Source organism: Labrus mixtus, chromosome 15, assembly GCF_963584025.1.
Source record: "Labrus mixtus chromosome 15, fLabMix1.1, whole genome shotgun sequence".
Classification (NCBI taxonomy): domain Eukaryota; kingdom Metazoa; phylum Chordata; class Actinopteri; order Labriformes; family Labridae; genus Labrus; species Labrus mixtus.
This window is the reverse complement of record NC_083626.1, coordinates 3,387,266-3,409,872: the sequence shown is the minus strand read 5'-3', so window position 1 is coordinate 3,409,872 and position 22,607 is coordinate 3,387,266. Positions and strand designations below refer to the sequence as shown.

The window sequence follows — 22,607 nt, the reverse complement described above, 5'->3', positions numbered from 1 at the left end:
TCATTAATGTAACTATAAGTTCAAAAAATCTTCAAGACATGAGATAGCCAAGAGTACATTTTAAACTGTTTTTCCTCTAAAGAAGCATTATGGAACAAAATGAACACAATTTTTTTCCTAACAAATTACTGTTAATTCACTCCCGAAGAGTCAGATTTCTTAAATACACTTAGAACCTAAAACAAAAGCAGGGTCTCAAAAAAAATGAGTGACAAGTTAATTTGCTTGGGTTAACCAGAGCCATAGTTTACAGTGTAACCTGAGAAAGTGCAGCATAAAACCAAACTCACACCCTTCAATGAAGTGTGTGTGGCTTTTAGGCATGAAGACTGACCTTAAGATCATGTACCTTGGAGGACATTCTTTTGTTCCCATCCTCCTGCTCAAGGAAGATCTTCTGAAAGACCTCAAAGGTGTACTTCAGTTTCTTAGGGTAGCTTAGTTCCAGGGCATAGATGAGGCCCATAAGGTAAGCACAAGCATGTGCCACATTGGGAACCCCAAAAAGTACCTCAGCTCCCTCGATGGCTATCCCAACTTGTGTCTGGCCTTCGCTCCCAGCTTTGCTGACCACAAAGATGTTGAGAACAAATGTCGTAAGGGTATCCTGGACATCCGCAGCATCATCATCATCAAATATCTGTGAAATACACCATACAAGAGAATCAAACCTACATCTTTATCAATAAGAGGGATGCACAGATTTATTCATCATTAACTCTCTTATCGGCCAGGAGAAGCAGGTAACTGTTGTGAATGTATTGGCTAAAAACAAAACACAAAAAAATCAAACAATCCCTCTTAATCTACAAGATGTATTTCACCTACAGTAAATGTCATTGTGTTTAGTTGTTTTTTTCTGTGCTAGCCACAGAACATTGGCATATCTCCAATGGAGACTCATGGCTTGGTAAGGATGTGTAAACAATTTTCTCTTATGAACATTTAAATTAATAGGAATTTCAAAATAAAAGAGATAAGGCTTACTAAAAAGACCCTATTGTATTGTACTGTGTATGTATTTATTTTCATAAGTTAAAATACTTACCAGTAGTTTAGAACCTGAAGGCATACAATTACTTCTACCTTTAGCTATCCTAGAATTAAATATTTTGTCTCAAACAGGCAGGGCTTCAAATCAGAGTAATGGCAGAGGTATGTCTTATTTACCTGGTAGTCCTTGATTAAATCCTCCATCTTTTCTCCAAGATAGAGAATAAGGCCTCTGATTACAGCTTCTCTTTGTGACTCAATGCTGTTGTCCTACAACAAATTAGATATGAAAAAATTTTATGCACAGACATCATATAGCTACAACATAAACTCATTTGTAAATAGATATAAGTACATACCTCATCTAACATGTCAAGGGTCGCATCAAGTTTCTTCCCCACAGCTCCTCCCTTCCTCCTGTATAGGCTCAACAGTTTAGGTGAGAACTGATCCAACTTCCCCAGGAATGTGGACTGCAATGGCTTCAGTGTGATCCTCCGAAATTCCTCCTCAATCTAAGAGAGACCAAGACAGAGAGGGAAAAAAACATCACTAAACACAAAGAATTCCAGAAAAACAGGGAAGGAAGACAGGTATTAAATTAACCCTAAAACAACAGTGAAGGCAATACAAGGTATTCTGTCAAACTAAGAAATTAATTAAGTCAAAACTTTCAAAATCCTTTAGACCCTTCATTTGAAAACATTCAAGACAATATAAAAATATACATACTTGGGAAGGCTCAAAGAGGGCAGGCCATCTAGCTTTGATGTCAATCACTGGTGGTTTATTGAGGATAACATCATTTCGACGTAGTGAGAATGTTTTTGCCATCTTCTCACTGATTAATGTGTTGTTGTCTCTCTTCTTGTGCTCATAGAGAAGCTCCACTCTCTCTTTTTCAAGGGTCGCATCAGTGTCACCTTGAGGATGAGGTGGGAGGTAGTTTACCTCAGATTTCTTTGCCTTCTTTAAGTTTTTCGCTGGAGTTTTATCTGCAGCTGATTTTCTCTTCAGACAGTTTACATTTAGCTCTGGTAGTCCAAGGTGTTTCACCTTTGCCCTGTAATTCCCAAGTTTGAATTTCAAGCTGTTGTGCCAACTATATAAGCCATTGAAGGACACTGGGTCTCTCAAACATGGGTGCTTCATAACCAAGGCCTCTGCAACCTGCTCCCTTTGTGCCTGAGAAGGATAGGCGGTGTAGGCAAAGATGGTCTCCGCAAGTTTGTCCAGAATGTTGGATTTTACGGCAGGATTGTTGAGAAGGGTTCCATCCTTCTTGTGAGCTTCATTGGCAGCTTGTAGAATAAGCTCAGTGTCAAGGGAGAAGGTAGGTACCTCAAACTGAGCAGGCCAAGACTCAGAACGAAGGGAAGAGGCGCTTCCTGGAGAACGCAGAATAATGGTGTCACTGGATGCGGTAGAACAAGAACCTGCATCCTCTGATGAATCAGCACAACTGCTACCAAAGCTATCTTGGACTCCTTTGACATTCAGAGAATCCTCAATGGTTAAGATGATCTCTGGTTCCACAAGAACCACTTTGATGGTGTCTTTGTCCTTTATTTCGTTAGTTTGAAGGAGAGTGAAAAACTGTCCATCAAAATCTTGGTCCTGGAACTGCAAACTTAAATCTTGCTCAATATCAAATGTCTCTTGAACAATAGTCTTTAATTCGTCCACAGTTTGGGGGATTCCAGATGGCAAGGAAAGTTTGCGAATGTCTCCTTTCAGTATGACACGAAGTCTGGCAGACATATTGAGTCTGTATAGTAAGGAAAAAGAGAATAAATCAAGTTACTGTTACATATTACAAAGAGAAAAATGAACTATTTCAAGATTTTAATGTTAAACAAAGCATTATGAATTGACCCAAAGCTAAAGAAAAATGTCACATTAATTAAATAGCTGACAACTAATGAATTAAGCATTGCATAATTACTTGTGTAACTTTGATCCATTACAATTTCATTAACTATCAAATTCATTCACAACCTTCTCTAAACAGGATTTCATTTTTTTAAAACACAGAGAAAATAGACTTTTGTAACTTTTAATGTATGGTGTTATACAAATGTATATACAAAATTCCCTCTGTTAAAATATTTAAATCTAATATGTCAAAATAATGAAACAATAATTTCGAGCCAAGCATTTTCATTAAGTTCAAGTTGGAAATTAAAACACACTTAGCACCCTGTTTGCATATTTCAACTGTCATTTTCAGAAAACCTGTGATAAAAATGTCTTACTGCAAGTTACCAGTTCTGTGGTCATATCTGTCAGCTAATCATGCTTATAATGCTTATCAGTCAATCTGTTAGGTTAATGTTACTTTAGTGCCTCCCAATGAGGTTAGAGGCCTAGCATAAACAGTGATAGAAGAGAATATTTAAATCCTCTTTTCAGCTAGATACAGATTCAAAACGTTAGGTATATGAAAACTCAAATGTGCCCTATCATAAAAACATTTGGAATAACTGGGTAACATGTACTCTGAAGGCAAGCGCTCTTTCTATCCTGGAATTTATGAGTTGTGGACTGAGGCGAACGTGTGCTGCGGTCACCGGCGTAATTTATACTTCGGACCCCGACGTGCCAAATACGGCTCGTTGTAAGTGCGCAATAGCCAGACAGCCACAGCAGCCAGCCGTCCAGGTGTCGTGTCTGCACGTGTCAGTTTTATCTTCTCGTGCTCGCTAGCCATATTTTAACGTTAGAGTCAGATGACCGTTACCTTCCAGTTCTCTAAACGTACTTACTGACTAATGGTATCGTCAAATACCACGATAAGCCTCTGGCAAATTTTATTGTTTCGATAACTTCAAGAAAATAAAATCATGTAGTATCTAACTGACTCTTTGAAAAACTTTTCTACTTACCTTATTGACTTCTGCCCGCTCATTACCGTCTCTGTTTTGAATCACCGCAGGTCCGTTGGCGCTTGGGAATGCTGATGGCTTATGGGTATTGTAGTATTTGATGTTTTTGAAATACCGAAGGAAACACAGTAAAGATAACATGATCGTTTTTTGTTGTGTGGATGAACTTAAAAAGATTGGCTCAAATTACTTAAATTATTCGTGTTCCGAAAAAAAATCACAATGTCTTGTATTTTGAACAAATGTTTTTGAGTTAAATACTAGATATATTTGTGTAAAGATACTAACTTGAATTTTTATTGTTGATTTCACAGATTTAATTAAGTTAAATTTACTTCTCCTCAGAATCATTTTTCTCAGTGTGGGTAACTGTTCAAAATGTGTTTCAGCTTCTGTAACAACAATCAATCAATCAATTCATTTTCAAAGTCATGAATGGTCTTTTATGTCTGTGCTTATTACAATGGCTCTATAACAGTTCAGCCTGAAGCCTTAGGTCAAATGTTGCTTTTATATCCTTTATAGCATCAATCTTTATCCTGTGTCCCCGCAGTCTCTGGTTTTCCCACATCATGACTCAAGTTCTTTGACAGCAGTGGGGACACTCTTCACAGGTCCACTGTCCTCCTGAGTCTGTGGTAGTGACAGCTCTGTGCTCTAGAGGGCAATGTTGGGCTACAGACAGTGCAGAAGGAGGAGATGAGAAACTGGTGGAAGCAGAGAGAAATGTGCATCTTTCTACATTGTCTCTCACTGTGATCGCTCCATTTGAACTCCTTGCCTTCATAGGGAGCCAGCGGTTTCTTCTCTCATATGTGCAACATTATCATGCCGACAGCTGAGCTTTGGAGAAAAGGCCAAGTTTTGTTTCTGTCCGTGCAACCTCTGTGTTTCAAGGTCTCCAAATGCTGTTTGGCATGACGTAGGTTGCACCGCACAGGATACACTCAGAGGAACACACACATACACACATATTCATATTTCATTTCTCCACCCTTTATTCCTTTGCCTCCTTTCCTGACTATAACGACATGTCCATACCTGACCCATGTGCTAACCTTCTGCCCTTACACTTAACTGCAGGACCCCCCCTGCATCAGACAGGACTATCATGTTTTGTATTCCTATTATAGGGTAAAAATGATAGCCCCCTACCAACAAAGCAATAACACCCTCACACACAGCCTTTTTGTGTCTGACTTCAAAGCAGAGGAAGACAGTGCTTCACCGGTGAGAAAACATTTGAACATCAGTCGTGCAATCTTTCTGCTTTTGTTTCATGAATAGTTGTTCCCTACAGAGCAAACTGATTTAAAATTGGAAAACCATAAATGGATTAAAATTGGGCTTGGAATAAAGAATATATGTGGCAGTAGTCAATCGTATCCTGTAAAGCATATAAGTTTCATCTTACAGCTGACAAGAAGTTGACAAATTTAAACAGTCACTTTAAAAAAGCTGCAGTAAAAGCCTCCCATTTGTGTTCTCTATAGGATACACAAACACCACAAACACTGGCTCAGCTGAGGGAGAACTTCTCCTTTGACTCTCTTATACATTTGTTATTGTGGGCTATATACACAGTGTTTTGGTAGCCTATCACGTATGATTGCACACGTGATCCTCATCTATTCAAGCGTGTCTATTCAGCTGTCACACAGGATGAAACTCTGCCCTTTTCTCCTGTGTTTGGAGAAAAGGTGAGATTATCTTACTCTCATGTCAATTCTATATTCCACCCCCAACAGAACAGAAGAAACAATTAGTGCATGACTTATGTCTCTGTTGATACGTTTTCAGGTGTTTCTGGCTGAATACAAGCAAACATCTGCGATGGGAGGGGCCCACTGATTCAACCTGTCACATTGAGTTTGGCGGGTCTGCAAATAACGCTACCCTTCTAATTGTTCTCTGGCTTACGGGCAGCCTAGCAGGATGTGTGAGCTGGCATGTCAGTGTTATTTTTATTTATACATAGCTGCTGATTATCATTTTTTTCAATGATTTTTCTATTCCAAAGTATAATAATTATAAGTATTAAACCCTTAAACTGTCTTAAAAGATTACAGTTCTGGGTGGAATAGTATAGCAGAACCAACATGGCATAATTAAAGTTCTGATACATCTTTCTTTTTCAGGCATGCCTTAGAAATGTAGCTTAAAGTTGAATGTGATTGTAAAATTAGTGTCAGAATAATTAGAAATCTGCTGTAAATACATTGCTCACATCACACGTAGGCGCTTTGATCTAGTCTCCTCACTGTCAGGTATAAGGGGGAATATTGTTTGAATATATTAATCCTGGTATTTTCGGTACATGTGCTACTTATGGCCTTATTTCTTGTTTCATTTATTTTTTTGATAATCATTCATAATTCGGTGTATTAAAGATTAACATTGTGCGGCAAACAGTGTTAAAAAATTAAGCCAATGCTGAAGCGGAAAAAATGTAGTTCCTCATGTGTCCACTTGAGACTCTAAAAATCCCCGAAGTCCCATACCCACCTTATTTAAAGGTAATTGTCCCCAGAAATATAAACGTTACTAGCCTGGTACAAAAAACCCCATTTCAAAAGTAATTTCCCCTTTGCTGTCAGACCCGGACTCGGAGTAACAGATCAAATAATAACCATAATCATATAACCATCACACATTTAGCAAAGGTAGAAGGTTTTGAAGTTCTAGCATCAAAGATGTTAGCAATATGCACTATTAAAAGACCATATAGCAAATGTGAAAATACAAACCATATACAGTCTAGTTTAATGTGCAATGTTTGAATTTTCTATGAGGTTATTTGTATGTAAAACTGTTTCAATGCAAGAAGGTCAAGACATTATGGCTGAGCTCAGAACGTGTTCAGGTTCTAATAAAGAAAATGATTGCAGAGATGGCTGCATGGTGGATCTGTATAGTGTGTGTGTGAGAGGGAGAAAGAGCTTGTGTGTGTGTGTGTGTGAGAGAGATACTTTAGGACATAGTGCAGAAGATGTGTATTTAACCTTGTAGGATAATGGCCCCGTGTTGAATAACAGATTGGATGCAAGGCCTCACATCAACATAACTGCCGCTATCAATGCATTAAAAATCAAAACACTTCACTACAATGAACCTCGGTGAATAATATTTAAAGGTCCCATATTCTTCTTTTTCTGGTTTTATATGCTCTTTAGTGTGTTTACCAAGTGTCCTGTGCATGTTTAGGCACATCTATTTGCAAAAATTCAAAGTCCGCGGAAACGCGACTTCTCCAACCTCCTCCTGTTAGCTGTAGCATTAGCTGCATGTAACGCTCGGTTCTAGCCCCCCTCAATAAAAATTTGTCAGTCCGACAATTACGGCAGAGCCGACAGGCTGACCAATCAGATCAGACTTGGCACACGTGGGGACTCTGAACGTGGGCACTTCAGAGCCTTAGAGAGAGAGTCAGAAGCGAGCCGGTGCATGGAGCGGTAGTACATGAAAACAGACACTTTTTTCGAAGTTTAGCTATTGTGAACATACTTTAGTAGGTACATAGATTAAATATATGAACCCCAAAAAGGGCATAATATGGGCTCTTTAAGTAATATGTTGTACATTTTCAATGTAAAGCAATCAGGAAAAAGAATTAGCTCCTGCAACCTGCAAAATATAGAGTAATGTTGGCAGTGGGAGGTCCAAATTTAAGCTCACTTAACCACAATGGTGGATAGATCTGTGTTCTTTTAAAATATGTTTTAATGACTTTTCACAATTTTAATGTCCAAGGTGTTCTACAAAGATGTCTAGTGAGGCAGACACTCAAGTTAAGTGGCTGAAAGAAATGTTTAGTGACCTGCGCTTCACATAAGAAAAACACGTATTCAGACCCTGCTCGCAGTCCTACACTTACCCCTGAACCAGATCTTCAGTTGCACCTGCAGGACAATTTAAGATGACACTTTTCAACATCTCCTCTTAATGTCTAAGTGAACAAATGTGAATCTTGAATGAGGTTGAAAGTAATGGCAAAAAAAAAAAAAAGAAAATCGGGGTGCTGTGTTTCAGACATTTAGAGCTAAAATAGACCATGGACCATCCACTGAGTAACCATGAGACCTTTAACAATAGATGTTGTGTTTGTATATATGATAGAGAGTATTAATCTGGGCCAAAGAGCTCCACTATTGTCCAAAACTAACTGTAGTTTATTTTGAGTCAGTCCTGCATACACAGTCCTGCTGCTCCAAATCTGTATTAATCCCCTACTGCAAATAGTTCTCAACAAACAGTGCTTATTTCTGTTTGAGGGTTTTTACTAACTGCAGTGCACATCTAAGAATTCTCTCTTAAAAACAACAACAACAACAACTGTATTCTTTTGACATTTATTTCAAAGCTCACATTCCTCAAAGGAACAAATAGTCTCGGGGCTGAGCGCCACAGACTGGCTAGAGAAGTCAAAGTACTCAGAGACTGAAACATGGTTAACGTTGGTCTTTTCATGAATTCTTTTGACAACATGACCCCAGCCTTATCCTTACACAAACTGGATTTTGCTCCTGTTTAAATGCTGACTTGCACAAAATGGCCCAAAGGAGTCTTGTACCCCTTCTTTGAACTGCTAAGTGCTCAGATAAATGGCCAGCAGTAAAACACGACCTATATTGAGCCTTGTTATGTTCTGTCTTCCATTTTTTCTTTTCTTTTACAAGACATGGCAACTTCCTACAGTAAAATGTAGCGAGCCTATGAAACCCACCTGTGTGAAAAGCCTTATATGATTGATGGACAAAGGAGCCGCTGTGGCAGCACACACAGGCCTTCAGCCTACCTCTAGGCTTAATTCCTTCTCCCAACTGGCATGCCACACTAAGAGATATACACTTCAATTATACATGGCCACAGTGGGGGCGAGGACTCCGCTGCCTTGCCTGAGAACTGATCAATATTTCAGCTCCAAGGGGACCAAACATCTAGCGGAGCAGCTGCTGCTTAACAGCTTTACACACTGGGAAGGCACACCCCGCAATACACTGCTGTATACTGTGTGTGCGTGCGTGTGTGTGTGTGTGTGTGTGTGTGTGTGTGTGTGTGTGTGTGTGTGTGTGTGTGTGTGTGTGTGTGTGTGTGTGTGTGTGTGTGTGTGTGTGTGTGTGTGTGTGTGTGTGTGTGTGTGTGTGTGTGTGTGTGTGTGTGTGTGTGTGTGTGTGTGTGTGAAATAGGGAATACAGGGGCCACAAGACTTACCGCTGAGGCGACAGTAGGGAGAGGTGAGGCTGAGATGCCTTTAGGAGGTTAGGTGTTGGTGTGTGAGACTTTCATGTGGGCGTGTTGTGTATTGACTTGAGTCTTACTTAACCCCCCCCCCCCCCCCGCACACACACTCGATCAAACACAGAGTGAGCCTTTGCCTAGAATTCTGCTATCATCACTAGCAGGGGTCTTTATTGCCTGTGTGTGTGGTAGAGAGGGAAATAGAAACATAGAGACAGAGAGAATTAAATAGATTCTCTCTGTCTCGTTATTTGTTGTTCCAAGCTTCGACATGTCAATTCCAACTTTACCTTTTTTGAATCTGAAGTCTGGCAGCGTTCCGAAAAACCATTTAATCATCTCATATATCCTGCATTCCTCCCTTATTGTGATGCATCTCCAGCATTCACAGGCGGTGCCTGCAGTTTATTTCCGAGGCGTCTCAGACAGGATTTACAAAATGTCAGGGGACCAGAACCTGGGTGACAAACTTAGACTTTTCCCAGTGGGTGTTGAGATATGTCATTGGACCAAGCTGGGGTGTTTGTAGGATGCAGGATCTTTGGAATTTGTTGGAGTCACGGAGAAGGAGACAAAAAAAGAGGCATTTAAGGCGCTAAAAATGAAGAACAGGGACTCGAGGAAATGCTATTTGAGTTGTGCTGATTAGGAGGTTTTTATTGTGTGCAGGAATGTATTATGTAAATTGGAGTCTGTGTGGATGCTGACAATAGGTTTGGACTGTCATTGAATTAAAGAGGCTTTAAGGAAAATAGCAGATTTCTACATCACTATTGCTCTTTCATGTTGTTAATTTCTCAACTGCCTTGGTCTAGCCTTAGCTATGATCCAGGGCACATAACCTGTCAGGACACATGAAGCTCAGAGTCGAAATTCTGTCTGCTTTCAGGGCGTTAGTCAGTTTCCGACTTCATCAGTTATAGCCAAGTCTGTTTGGAGCCATTATCCATCTTTGTCAGTGTCTGTCTCTCCCTTATAGTAACTAGAGAGAGGCATTATTCTTGTTTCTTTCAGCTAAAAAGAACGTGTTTTCAGATGACTATATTTTGATTCCCTTCGACTTTCCTGCCCTTGCAGTGAGACCCTAGAATGATCAGTTCAGGGAAGATTCTTCTTTTGAAAGCTTCTTCCCAGATTAGCATGACATTCCTATAGTTGTTTCTAGACTGAAGATAGTGTTACCTAAAGATGCTGTTTACACCTTTTCATGATTTTACGTTACACTTGAATCAGGTCAAAGATCCCCCATGCGCAAACCTTTAACTTGCAAATATGAAAACAACATTTATTCTGTTATCCTTAATAAATCTAAATGACACTTCCAGAAAATAAAAAGACACTTTGTGCTCTTCAAAAGATGAACATTTTCCATTTTGGACACTTAATAAGATTTATTGTCGCAACCTTCAATCAGCTAGGGTAATTTTGCACACAGTATTTCTTGCACAATAATGTCTGTCATCAATTAAAAAACTTTCTATCAAACTTCATAAAATTTCCCTAAATTTCAAGATAACATTTTAAATTCAGCTGCACAAACTAATTAACCTCCCCACTTCCCAACAAAACAACAAATTTGTTTTTTAACAGATGGACCTTGACATCTTTCTAATGTTACTGCTTGTCTTGACTTTGACGAAATGCAGTCATGAGCTACAAAAACATGAACTGATTGGTGATTTACATTGAAGTTTGTTGGAGCAAATGGAAGCAGAAGGCTGAAAAGGTTAATTAAATGGACAGAAGAGTGTGACATTGATGTGTAATTGATGCTGCTGCAGTGCAGCAAGATGGTCAGCTGTGATACGAGTCAATGATCTAGTGCTGCCAGATAGTGGACGTACAGACAGTGTAGCATGATAGACCTCAGACTAGACTTCTTTCAGACAGAATAGGTTGTGAAATCTGACAACACACAAACAATAGGTTCATGGTAAGAAAATAAATGTAATATTTCAAGTGCAAGCTAATTTAGTCTAAATAAATGCTTAAGTCCATGTTGTAGACAAAAGTTGGCGTACTACTGCATGATGTACATTTGCTATATTTGTCTTGATACAGTTTGGTACAGGTCTGGATATCATCTGGCATTTCTATTTTAATCAAGAACTGTCAGATAAAACATTAATTATACAAGATTATGAATCTTAGATTAATTAGCATTACCACCATAACTTGACTGTTTTCTGGCTATTGGCCCATTTTGATCGGTACCAGAACTTTTCTATGTCTATCCAAATAGAAAGAAGTGGCTCACATTTCAGTGGCTTCACTGTTTAAAATTCTCTTTAGTCTAAAGACGCATGAGAAGGAGATTTTTTTTTAAAGCAAGAGTCACTGCTTGATGAAAGCCCTTGCTGAATAGATATCCCATCACTGTCACCCTCATTCCTTCGAGGGACTCCACATAATTGGGCTGTTTTTCCAGTAATTGCTGCAGTCCTTTCATCTTCAGCTGATAAATCAGCTTTTCCCTGTCCTCCACCTGTTCCTTTTCCCCCTTGTTTTCCATATCTGTTTTGTCCTTATGACATAAACTTTTATATAAAACTACTTTTTTTCCCCTTCAGACTCAGTACACATCTCAGTGGACACAATTCACTGACTCCATTAATCCAGTCCAAGCTCCTTTTCTTCCTCACACCAGTCACTCAGGTGATTGAAAAGAACACCTTTCCTGACTTCAACTCCACAATCAGGTCCATTACACTGCCGGTTCCTTTTTCTGCCCGTCATGCTTCAGGTTTTCACTTGCTGCCTCCTTCACTCCCACATCTCTGATCCTGCAGAATGGCCCTTCTTCTGTTAATATAAAGGTTTGGGAGTGCATTGTGTTAATGGTGAGATGTGGGCATGTGGTGATCGTTTTAACCAGGCGTCAGATTTATTTGCCATTCTGCAAGACAGAAAACTGAGCTTTGTGGAGGATGTTCTTCAGTAAGGTGATTTTCTTCTTGCTCAAAGTAACTGCATTTCTATGGTTACAATATTGAGTAAGAGCCCAAGTGACTCAGATACAGTTAAAATATACAAAGACAACAGTTAGGATATCTAAAATAGGTTCTGAGTTACTGAGACCAAACTGGCTTAAAGTGGCCTGATGATCTGAATTAATACATGTCAATCATGTCATCTAAGAGCCTAACTATGGATAACAAGTTTCATTCATAAAATCAAAACGGATGTACTATAAAGAAATTCACCGCCGTACAGTGTGTGCCCATTAGGACAATGGGGGCGGCTGTGGCACAGTTGGTAGAGTGGTCTTCTCTCAACCGGAAGGTCGAGGGTTTGATCCCCAGCTCCTGCAGCAACATGCCTAGCAAGACTACATAGCAAACACCACTGCCATCAGTGTGTGAATGGGCGTGAATAGGTAGGTGTGACATGCGGTAGTCAGAAGACTAGAGTAGTCAGAAGACTAGAAGTCCATTTACCATTCAGCAATACCAAGCTATTAACATGTTAATATTTTCTGTTAAAAAAATGGTCATCTTTGAATGTGGTGTGTATTTGACTTGGAGCCAGACTCAAGCGGACCCTAGACAAACCGCAGAATTTTGTACTTACGCATAGCCTGTATTTTTCAACACATGGCCGGAACAGGCAATCAATTTGCATCTAGCCCATGAAAGATGACATGTTGCCTCTTTCCTTAATCCCACCTACAAAGCCAAGATGAGCTAACCAGCAGATCTTCTTATATTTGGGCTTATTTGGATTTATTTTTGGATTCATTTCTATGACTTGACATTGACTCATCTGACACATTTTATCTGTCCACTCATTTCCAATGAATCACTTTGTCACCATTGCTGCTGTTTTGTCTTTGTTTGTTTGAGATGAAACAGCCTTCCTTCTAACTCAGTTTGACAGATCTGGTCTGTATTGTGAATGTTTTCATGAGGCGAGTTCGGAATCTGGTCCAAAATTTGTTAAAACTTTCTGAAAGCATATTTGATTAATCTGTCACACATATGCAAACTCAGCCCTATCGCTTCAGATGCGTTTCAGTGACATTATTGGCCCCAGGGAACCCTGAAGCCTCCATCCCTGTCATTTCCTCTGCCTCTCTATCATCCCCACCGCCATCTCTCATCTCTCCTGTGCTGCTGACAGTCATAGAATTTCACACGGAGAGGATTTGTGATGCTGATACCCGCTGGTTCTGTGCCTGTCAAGTAACTTACTGTATCGCTCTCTCTTCCTTTTTCTCTCTCTCTCTCTCTCTCTCCCCTCTCCACCTCCAAGCTGCCAAAACAAGTTTCAAGGCATTACAGCCAAGAAGCTTTCTGAGTGATGTGCTTGTGTGGTTTTAAGGCTCATCTTGAGCTGAGCTTTGACTTTGCTCATTTTCCTTTCACCCATTGTCTGGGCAGAGACTCATGCTGGGCACATATGTTATAGAAGTACAGAAGGAGATCATGGTTGCATACACACGTATATAATGCATTGAAGCCTGATTATGTATTTATGTGCCTTTTACCCCAAGCTGTATGATAGCCGCCTTTATCCATCTTGAACATGCAGTATCCATACAGGTACATGCATACCATGTGAATAGTTAATATATGCATGCAGACACGTGGCACTGGCATATTATCTCAGGTAGCACACACTTCTGCTCCCAGCTAGTGTGTTGGCTAAGTGGAAAAGCCCTGTTTGCTTCTCTTTTGGAAAGACGCCAGGGGTCGAACAGCAGGGCCCTGTCAATTACTCTCCAGTTGCTCTGGACCTCTCTTTGCAAAACCATTGCCCATATAAAGCCCCTTTGTTTCGTGAAATGCCTGCGATTTCTCCTTCAGGGCTTGCCCAGTTGCCCACTAATGGAACATTTGAATCACCACCTCAAGAGGACAGGAAGAATTTGCTTCTGCTTTTACATTCAAACACCACTCTGAGAGGTTAATTATGCTTGATAGCACCAACAGCCAGTAATAGGACTCTGTCAAGCTATTACAAACGTTCATGTTTATAGACTGTAGTCTCATATTTTCTCAGTCACATCTTTGTACTTGTTGTTTTTTTGTCTTTGAAGAAAGAAGCAGTGCTGTAACAACAGCATGGCAGGCTGTGAACCCGTTTCAAAAAGTTCTCTTCATTGGAGGATTGTTACCAGCTTCTGAAGTACAGGTCGTCTTCTTTCCTAAACAAATTGGCCAATAAATGTGAACCGGTAAAAACACTGAATAAAGCAGTTTTATGTTAAAATATATGATGCACTTAGTTAGGTATTCAATGTCCAGGGGCTGTGAGCCAGGATTTCACTTACTCTTGATCCCTATGTGACTCCTTCATCTTGTAAAATGATAAAGTTAAAGACATCTGTCATTTGAAACAGCAAGACCGTAATCAGTAGGGATATTTAATGCATGGCTGAAAGCAAGCCTTATTAAAAATTAGTGTCTTATTGGTTAGACATTATCTATTTAAAGTAAAGATCCAATGCTGCTATGTTTTCCCTGACATACATGAAATATATAATTCAGCTGTCCATGTCCTCCTGCCTTTTTAATTAAAACAATTTTCTTTAAGACAAAACTAAAACATTGAAGGCGGAGCATCAGTAAATCCCAGAAGAACAGCATTTAGAAACACCATAATGACTTGCTAGTAACTTGCTTAGCTGTGCATCCACTAATCTCCAGTAATTGTCCAGACAGCTGATGTAGACAGTACCAATAAACGTGTTTGCATACACCATGCAGTAAATTGTTGAACTGATGAGCTATACATGCACAGACAGTTTTTATATATTTAGGTTGTTATAATAATATTACCGTAACAATAATATTTGTTTTATATTCCGGCTCAATTTCCCATGAAATTGAACGACGCAGCGACACAAATCTTGGCACAATAACTGTAGAATATGTGCATTAGCTCAGTATGAAATATGAAAACAATCGGCCAGATGGTGGCGCTGTAATTATGGAAACAAAACTAGATTTTTGAAAAGCTACGCCCCTCATGCTGTACGTCAGATTGTCTTGAAATTTGTCACATTTTTGGGCATAAAGTATGCATGAGATCAGTCTTCCTCGCATACTGTTTCCTACAATTCAAAGCGCCAGGTCAGAGATCGAAATGACCGCAACAGCTTTCGTAAAAGGGGATAAATCCCAATCAGACCAAACCACACCAAGATACAACCAATTATCTTTCTTTGATTCTCAAAATAATAAAAATCAATTTTTTCATCACTTTCAACATTTTTCAGACCTGAATAGATGCTACACTGTAGCGTTTGCTGTTTACTTCAGCATTCCAAGACAGAAAACCATCTTAGCTGATCCTGGCATACTGCAAAATAACTATCTACTGGCAGTCAGACTACATACAAATGTTGAACATAGTATGCCTTAGATACAGCATATTGCATTCTATAGTAGTATGTAGTGGGCGGTTTCAAAAACAGATTATTTACCTTTTTGGAATTAATAGGTGTGTTGAGATCAAAGCTGCAGAGAGTACGTTTAAGGAACTGTCAATATTTAATTTAAAAAAATGAGTACGCTTAGAAAATCTTAATTTGAATAGTTCATGTCTTCTATTTGGAAGTAAGGATAATGTGTATATTTTTCTTCAACTGAAACAAAGTGGACTATAATTTGTTGAACATAACAAGTGGATTGAAAATAAAAGAAGCAAAAGAAGAGAGAGTTGTCGCATGCAGCCTTTTCAAGTTTGGGGGGCGTTAAAATAACAAAACCTAACAATTTGAAACACACTGAGTTTCATTCAAATCTGTGGAAGGATGGACAAATGGTGGATCATTGAGTGAGAAAAAAAATAGATGTTGCAGGCTTTGTGATGACGAAACTAGTGTGTGATTGGTCTTCCTCAGTTTTTGAACAGAATTAATCCGTCTGAAAGTGATATTTTTCAACTTGTTGATGCTTGAAACCTGCAAGTTACTGTTTGCAATATAAAGGGGATTGAACTCGCTTATTGCAGAACCAAACCACCAACACTGGGCCTCTACTATCTCTCTGGCTTATATATTTTTTCTAGTTTTTCATCTCACAACATTGCTCAGTCATACAAATTTGTCTCTTTCCTTTCACAGTTCAGTTCTCTGTCTCCCACAAAGGGGTCTGAACAAATCGTCAAAAGCAGCAGACAGGCTGGTTGTTGGGACTGACAGTGACTTCAGGCTACATGCCTCTGTGCTGATGATGTTTTAATGTCACCCCATTGCCATTCGCCCCTCTTTGCTCCACTTGTGGGGAGGAAGGATATTTACCCCTGCGAGAATCGATTAGTGCTTTGTTGACAGTCACTGTGGAGTATAACCTCTCATTAGGTCCGACATATGCTGTGCCTGGCACTGCTGCAGATGCAAGCTGTTTTCTCAATGACATCTCCCAGCTCTCCTGTGGTGTTTAGAAGGAGCAACATCTCATAACATTGCCTCAACGTTAAGTTCTAGGCATAGGGAGTCGCACATATGGTGGTCTTGAAATAGTAAAAAAAAAAAAAAAAAAAGGGAAGTTTTCGAAAGCAAAGTGAGGTAATTGTCAGTGTTAAATATTTAAGTGTGAGAAAAATATGTCTAAATAGCTAGGGGTGTAAACGAATGCAGAATTCATAAATCCCCCTTTTCATAGAATTCCTCCAATAAGTTATGCCTTCTGCTAAACAAAACAAAACAAAACAAAACACAGTTAACATCTGTTAACGCTGACTTGCTTTTTGTCCCGTTCGAACAAAACATTACAGTACGCATAAATACATTCCTGATATGCAGTGCACCTCCTACAACAACACAAAAAAGATCACTCACATAAGATACAGTGTGATATTCTATGTAGACAGTGCATGTGTAAGAGGGATGCTGCTGTGGCTCCATCTTTATTCCTTTCTCTTTCTAAATATTCCCATTCAGATGTTCTCTGAGTAGGTGACTGTACATGCAGTTAGTAAGATTAGCAACATTAAAATCTTTGATGCGATGTAGGTTTGACGCAATGTTGGATGGGCATTCAGTAATCTAAATACTCGAGCATTTACCTTATTAACACCTACTTTAGTCCTTCAAAATGTTTTACCTTAAAAAAAAAGTCGGACACAGACCTTTCAATGCTGTTTTCTGAAGTGTGTTGCTCATCAGTACAGATCCGCTCTCGTAGCTGTTGTTAGCCATGATGGTGGCATGAACTCCGGTTCGACAAACTCCATTGATCAGCTCTTGGAAGCCATCGCCTTCCACAAACCTTAATGGGAGCGTATCCAGTCACCATTTTGGTTATTAGCTTAAGGTTTGTGGGGCATATTATATTGTTTGCAAAGTTTTGACTTTGGGTTGAAACCTTTAATACATGATATTCCATAACACCCTCCAAAATAATTTTATATATATATATATATATATATATATATATATGTACATATATATATATATAATTAAAGAACAGGGATGCTTTTTTTGTATCAGATCAATAGAAAACACAACCACTGAAAGCTGCAGATAATTATGCCCTCTGTCTTTCTGCCACTTGCATTACTGCACAGTCGAGGCAGTTTATTCACTATGGCAACGAAAGCAGACATTTTAGTTTGGCCTAGTCGAAGTGCCATCACTCTTTGGCCCTGCTCTGAATGTAAAGTAGGACCTGAACAGCACAGGTCAGCTAAGGTTTCTCTGGCAGTCAATACTGTAGAAAGAGCATAAAACACACTGTACCATCGCAGGAAAACTATTGATGGGCGGGTTTAATATAATGACCTCACCAAGAATAGCATGTTTCACTTGATCGAACAGCTTTAAATGAACCAGCCTTGAAGAAGAATCAAGGTCTAACCGGATACATTTTAACATCACAGGATCTGTTCAACAGAATCTTCAATTATATTAGATCAGCTATTACGTCTGATACAAGTTTAAGTGTAACATATTTATTCAAATAACTTAACAGTCTTTAAGCTGACTTCAGCTTCAAGTATTCATCATCAGTCATGGCTGTTTTCTTGAGCACTGGAAATGTGAATCGTTGCAAATCCAGCAGGGGAGCTATTCACTCCTTTGGGAAACAAAGCCTTTACTTATTTATTTATTTTCTTTTTTTCCCCCTGCGATTGGAACAGATTCAATTTGGAGGTGCATCAAAGCATTGAAGCAGATGAAAAATGAATTCTACCTTTGAATTGGAAATCCGTCATAAACAATGTCCACGTTTGGATTGCTCTGAGAATGGGGACTACGTCTTTGACCACAATGTGAGTGATCAAAGGGGGAGGGAACTTGGGGAAACATGATAGAAAAAATATGGACCCCCCTTCAATCTTGTTTTCACAGATTGGGAGAGGTTCAGGAGAAGTTCATTGAAAGAGGATGCTTTGATTTGGGAGATAAGGTTGGAGGGAAATAAATAAATAAAATGAAAGTAAACTTTTTAGTCCGTGAATGCAAGATGACATGCATCTTGGGATGAGGGGATATTTTTGCTTTATTAGCTGAGCCTGTGCTCTCTGCTGCTGAAATATCCGTCTGAATTCCAGCCCTGCAGAATAAATGCTCACTACCTGACATTAATTGCATTGTCTTTATTGAGAATCCTTTAGATGCCAGATATTTTGATTACAATTTTATACACTTACTCAAGGTAGCAAATTTCCTCCCAAATAAAACACTTTGCGTTCAGTAACAAGTCAGTATTACCTTCCCCATTCTGTCTAATCATCTCATTTGAACTAAGCCATGTACATCATATTTTAATGTTGAATCAACAACACTTTCATCTCAGCAGAAACTAGTTTGTTTTCCTTTTTGTGAACATCCATGTCAGCATGGAAACATCCAGTAAATCTGTGCAAAAGGGGAAAACACAAATAAGTATATCAAACAATGGCTAGACCAATGGCTTTTTTTTTTTGCCTCCCACGTTTGCCATTTGCATTCAGGAGTGTCTGTATTTGGAAAACTAGCAATTTAAACTCACAGTGCACAAAGATAAAAGACTGTTGCAGCCGAAATAGGAAGGCCCCAGAGGTTTTGAATTTGAATATACAGCTATGTGGTAGCAGGGTCTAAAGAGGAACAGGCTCTGCCACAGTGGGCTGGGAGAAATTGCCTCTGTATATTTCAAGGTAGCTCATGTCTACTTATTCTATTTTTTTTCTGTTGACACTGTCATGTTCCTCTTTATGGTTTTGAGAAATAACAGGCTTTATTGTGCACAGGGACCGATGGATCACAGCGAATTTGTGGGTCTCTTTATCATATTCAGCCCTTTGTGCATGTAAATCAGTGCGGCTCTGCTGTAGGTAGGCTATTATTTCCCATCTGAATGACAGATCAGAGCCTGTAAACAATTGCACCTACCTGGCACAGACTACAAACAAGCTCCCAAAAGCGCTCCTGTCCTCCTCTGAAGTTGAGTAAAAATAGTGAGGTCACACCCCCACATAATCCTGAAGAGTGGTCTCGCCAAGGAGACATTCCCCCCTCTGGAATAAAAGAGTTTTATTTCATCTTCCAAGGGATTTTTTCTCAAGCTTAAACGTTCGACCCATTGGTTTAAAAAACGTGGACTATGGAGACTGATAAAGATATGTAAGTGTCAAATTCAAGAGCATTTCCCTGAAGTGAATTTTAAAATCTTGACCGTTCTAATTGTGCATATCATATATTTTATCTTTGTTTTGTCTGTCATGTGTTGAAAGTCCTTTGATTGAAGAAGCAAATGATTATGGAGAGTAGGTCAGCCACTTTGGGAAATGTACCGTATTACCCAAAGATGCTAACATCATATTTATTCCTTTTTTCTCAGGCATTGGTGTCTCTTTTATCAGTTCTTTCTATGAAGCTAAACTGCTATATAGTTTGACCTGGGTCCTCATTTGACTAAACACTATCCACTTGTGTCAGTTTTGTCTTTGTTCTGGTCAGAGCAGTAACTAACAGAGATGGGATTTCTTAAGTAAAGGCAGGAGGGTGTTTTGCTTGTACTCATTTTCATGCCATCTTGTCAGTTTTTTTCCCTTTCGGTATAACAAGCACCACACAAAAACAGACACATGTTGTTTGTCTTAAATTAAAAACAAAGATGTTTATAAGAAAATGACTGTGAACTATTCACTTTACTTGTATTAAGATTTTCTTGTCTTCTGACCACTCTGACTAAATTATTCTACTACATGTCACATTCACCCATTCTGGCCACATTTATACACTGATGGCTCAGTATGCTATGTACTGTAGAGTGCCCAATGCCCATCAATATTAACCAAACCCCATTCATAAACATTCACCTGCCTCTGGCTACCACTTGACCCAATTTGGGATTCAGTGTCTTGTCCAAAGACCCTTCGACATTTGGACTGCAGGAGCTGGAATCAAACGACCAATTGAAAGCAGCCAACTGTTCCACTGACCCACTGAGCACAGCTGCCCAATGTTATGAGGGATCATTTAAAGCAAGTATCTATGTGCATTTTGTATACATTATGTTGGCTTTGTAAACCACAATTTAATATGCTGGGACCAATTGCAGACTGTTTTGTTTGTGTTCTACACCATGGAGGTTGAAGTTCACAAATAGGAAAACTGAATCACATGGTAATCTCACTATAACATTCCGCAGATTTACAGTCAAATGATACTTAAAGTGCTTTAATGATCAGCATCTAAGGGCTGCAAAACCTGCAGCCATTACCGGAATTTGGTTTCCCCACCTGGGTCTTCATAATGAGTGGATGTTGATGCTGTAGGACAATCACAAGAAGTGTCCAATAAATGGCTTCGCTCTTCATGTGTTTGTAAAAAAGCCAGTGCGAAAACAAACTGAGCCCAAACTATTATGCAACAAGGTTTTGTTCATATATGACCCAAATAACAGTGTATTAATCCATGGTCTAACCTGAGGGATGTTCGTATGGAACTAAATGGTCATTGTTATAGCTTAGATACGTCTATAAAAGCTTTTGAATGCTCAATATACTGCACTTCGATGAAGTTGACATATGGAAGTTTGAAGAATTGTGTAGATCAGACAGTGGGTGAATGCCATAAATAAAACCATCTATTTATTAATTGATTTGACTCTTTTGTTTCATATGTCATGATACTTTTCTCAAGTTCTATATTTTGTTTGGAATCAGTGAATTATTTTTTCTGCCTTACATTTGAGCCGACAATGGCTCCTCCAAAAATGTCATTGATGGTTTGTGTTTTTTCACTTTGGGTTTTAAAAGAACACACTTGTTTGAACACAATGTCGTCAATGTAATTAACAATTTTTGATGGTACAATTATATTTTTTAAAGATGTATTTTCGGATTTACCGACCCTAGAAGTTGCAATGACTCATGTTTATTGTTCCAAATCTATTGTTATTCTAAATTCAGTGAACTTTGGTCTCATTTGAATGTAATGCTAGTCTGCATAGTTATTGGCCAAAGATAAAATCCAAGCCGCATTCTGAGCCGTATTGATAATGTCTTTCTTCATGTGTTTTATTGCTCTTTAGGGCCTCTACTTCCATACCTCTCTGCGATTGTCCAGCACAGTTGTGGTCTTGGAGCTGGTGTCCCTGTTGCCCAGGCCAGACGGCTCCCAGCAGGCCTTGGGGCGAGGCTTCACTGTCCTGGAGCTTTTTATCAACAGGCCAGAGGCTCAGCCCGCTGATGGCGACAGAAGGTGATTAGCATTCTTAATTACACCAGCCTTGCATTAATGAGGTTTTCTTGTTGAAGGACATGTATTGCTGTGGTGAAGGAGTCGCTGCTAACGTATCACCCAGGGACTTCCAGCTTGTTTGGCAAATGTACACATGTTAAGCCCTTGCAGTGCAATGTAGCACAGCTGTACTAATGTAACTTTTTTTGCATGCTTGCAGAACTACTACTTTGTGTAAGCTGTTTTGGATTTGCTCCTCTGTAGCAGTCAGGATTAAGCGAGGATGTTCAGGGCTATTTTGGTTAAATGACACTAGTTTCAGAAAACAGGCCCAGTTTTTATGAGCAGTGCACCAACAGCTGCTCTGTTCATTTATTTATTCTGTCATTGATTCAGGATGGTGTCAATTTATCTCCTAGGTTGAATCTACACCATGGATCACCAAGAAACCTCCTCCATCCCCTGCTGAAGGACGCAGTTGATTGTAAGTACCTTTTTTACTAATTCTATTTTAGAAACTTTAAGTTTTTTTACCTGGATACATGCAACAGGAATCGAAAGTCCTTTATATATTGCAATCCCGCAACAGCGCCCTAATGAAGTTCCACCCTTTGAGTGATTACACCTTTGCAATTACGCATTGCTTCTGTAACAACGTATATTACCATCTCCCTCCCATTACACATCTGTAACTACCTTCGATGGTGGATTAGGGCCAGAACAACTTCGCCCCACCATTCCACCTCCGTCCATTACACATTGCACATGAGGCGTATCAGGGGCGTAAATATCCCACCTTGAACTGGCAATGTGTATGCGCCATAAGAGGACCACTGTACATATGGAGTTTAGAAGTGAAGTTACCTTTATTT

At 39.3% G+C, this 22,607-nt stretch overlaps 1 protein-coding gene across 2 annotated transcripts in view; it reads left to right on the top strand.

Annotated features, from left to right (window-relative positions):
• The window catches only part of nphp4 (nephronophthisis 4), a 200,754-nt gene that overhangs the window by 8,783 nt on the left and 169,364 nt on the right, over positions 1 to 22,607 (top strand). For both annotated transcript variants that reach the window (XM_061057571.1, XM_061057569.1), the window contains exons 3-4: positions 21,587 to 21,756; positions 22,155 to 22,223. In XM_061057571.1, coding sequence (XP_060913554.1) covers positions 21,587 to 21,756; positions 22,155 to 22,223 — 239 coding nt within the window. The remainder of the gene's footprint in view (positions 1 to 21,586; positions 21,757 to 22,154; positions 22,224 to 22,607) is intronic.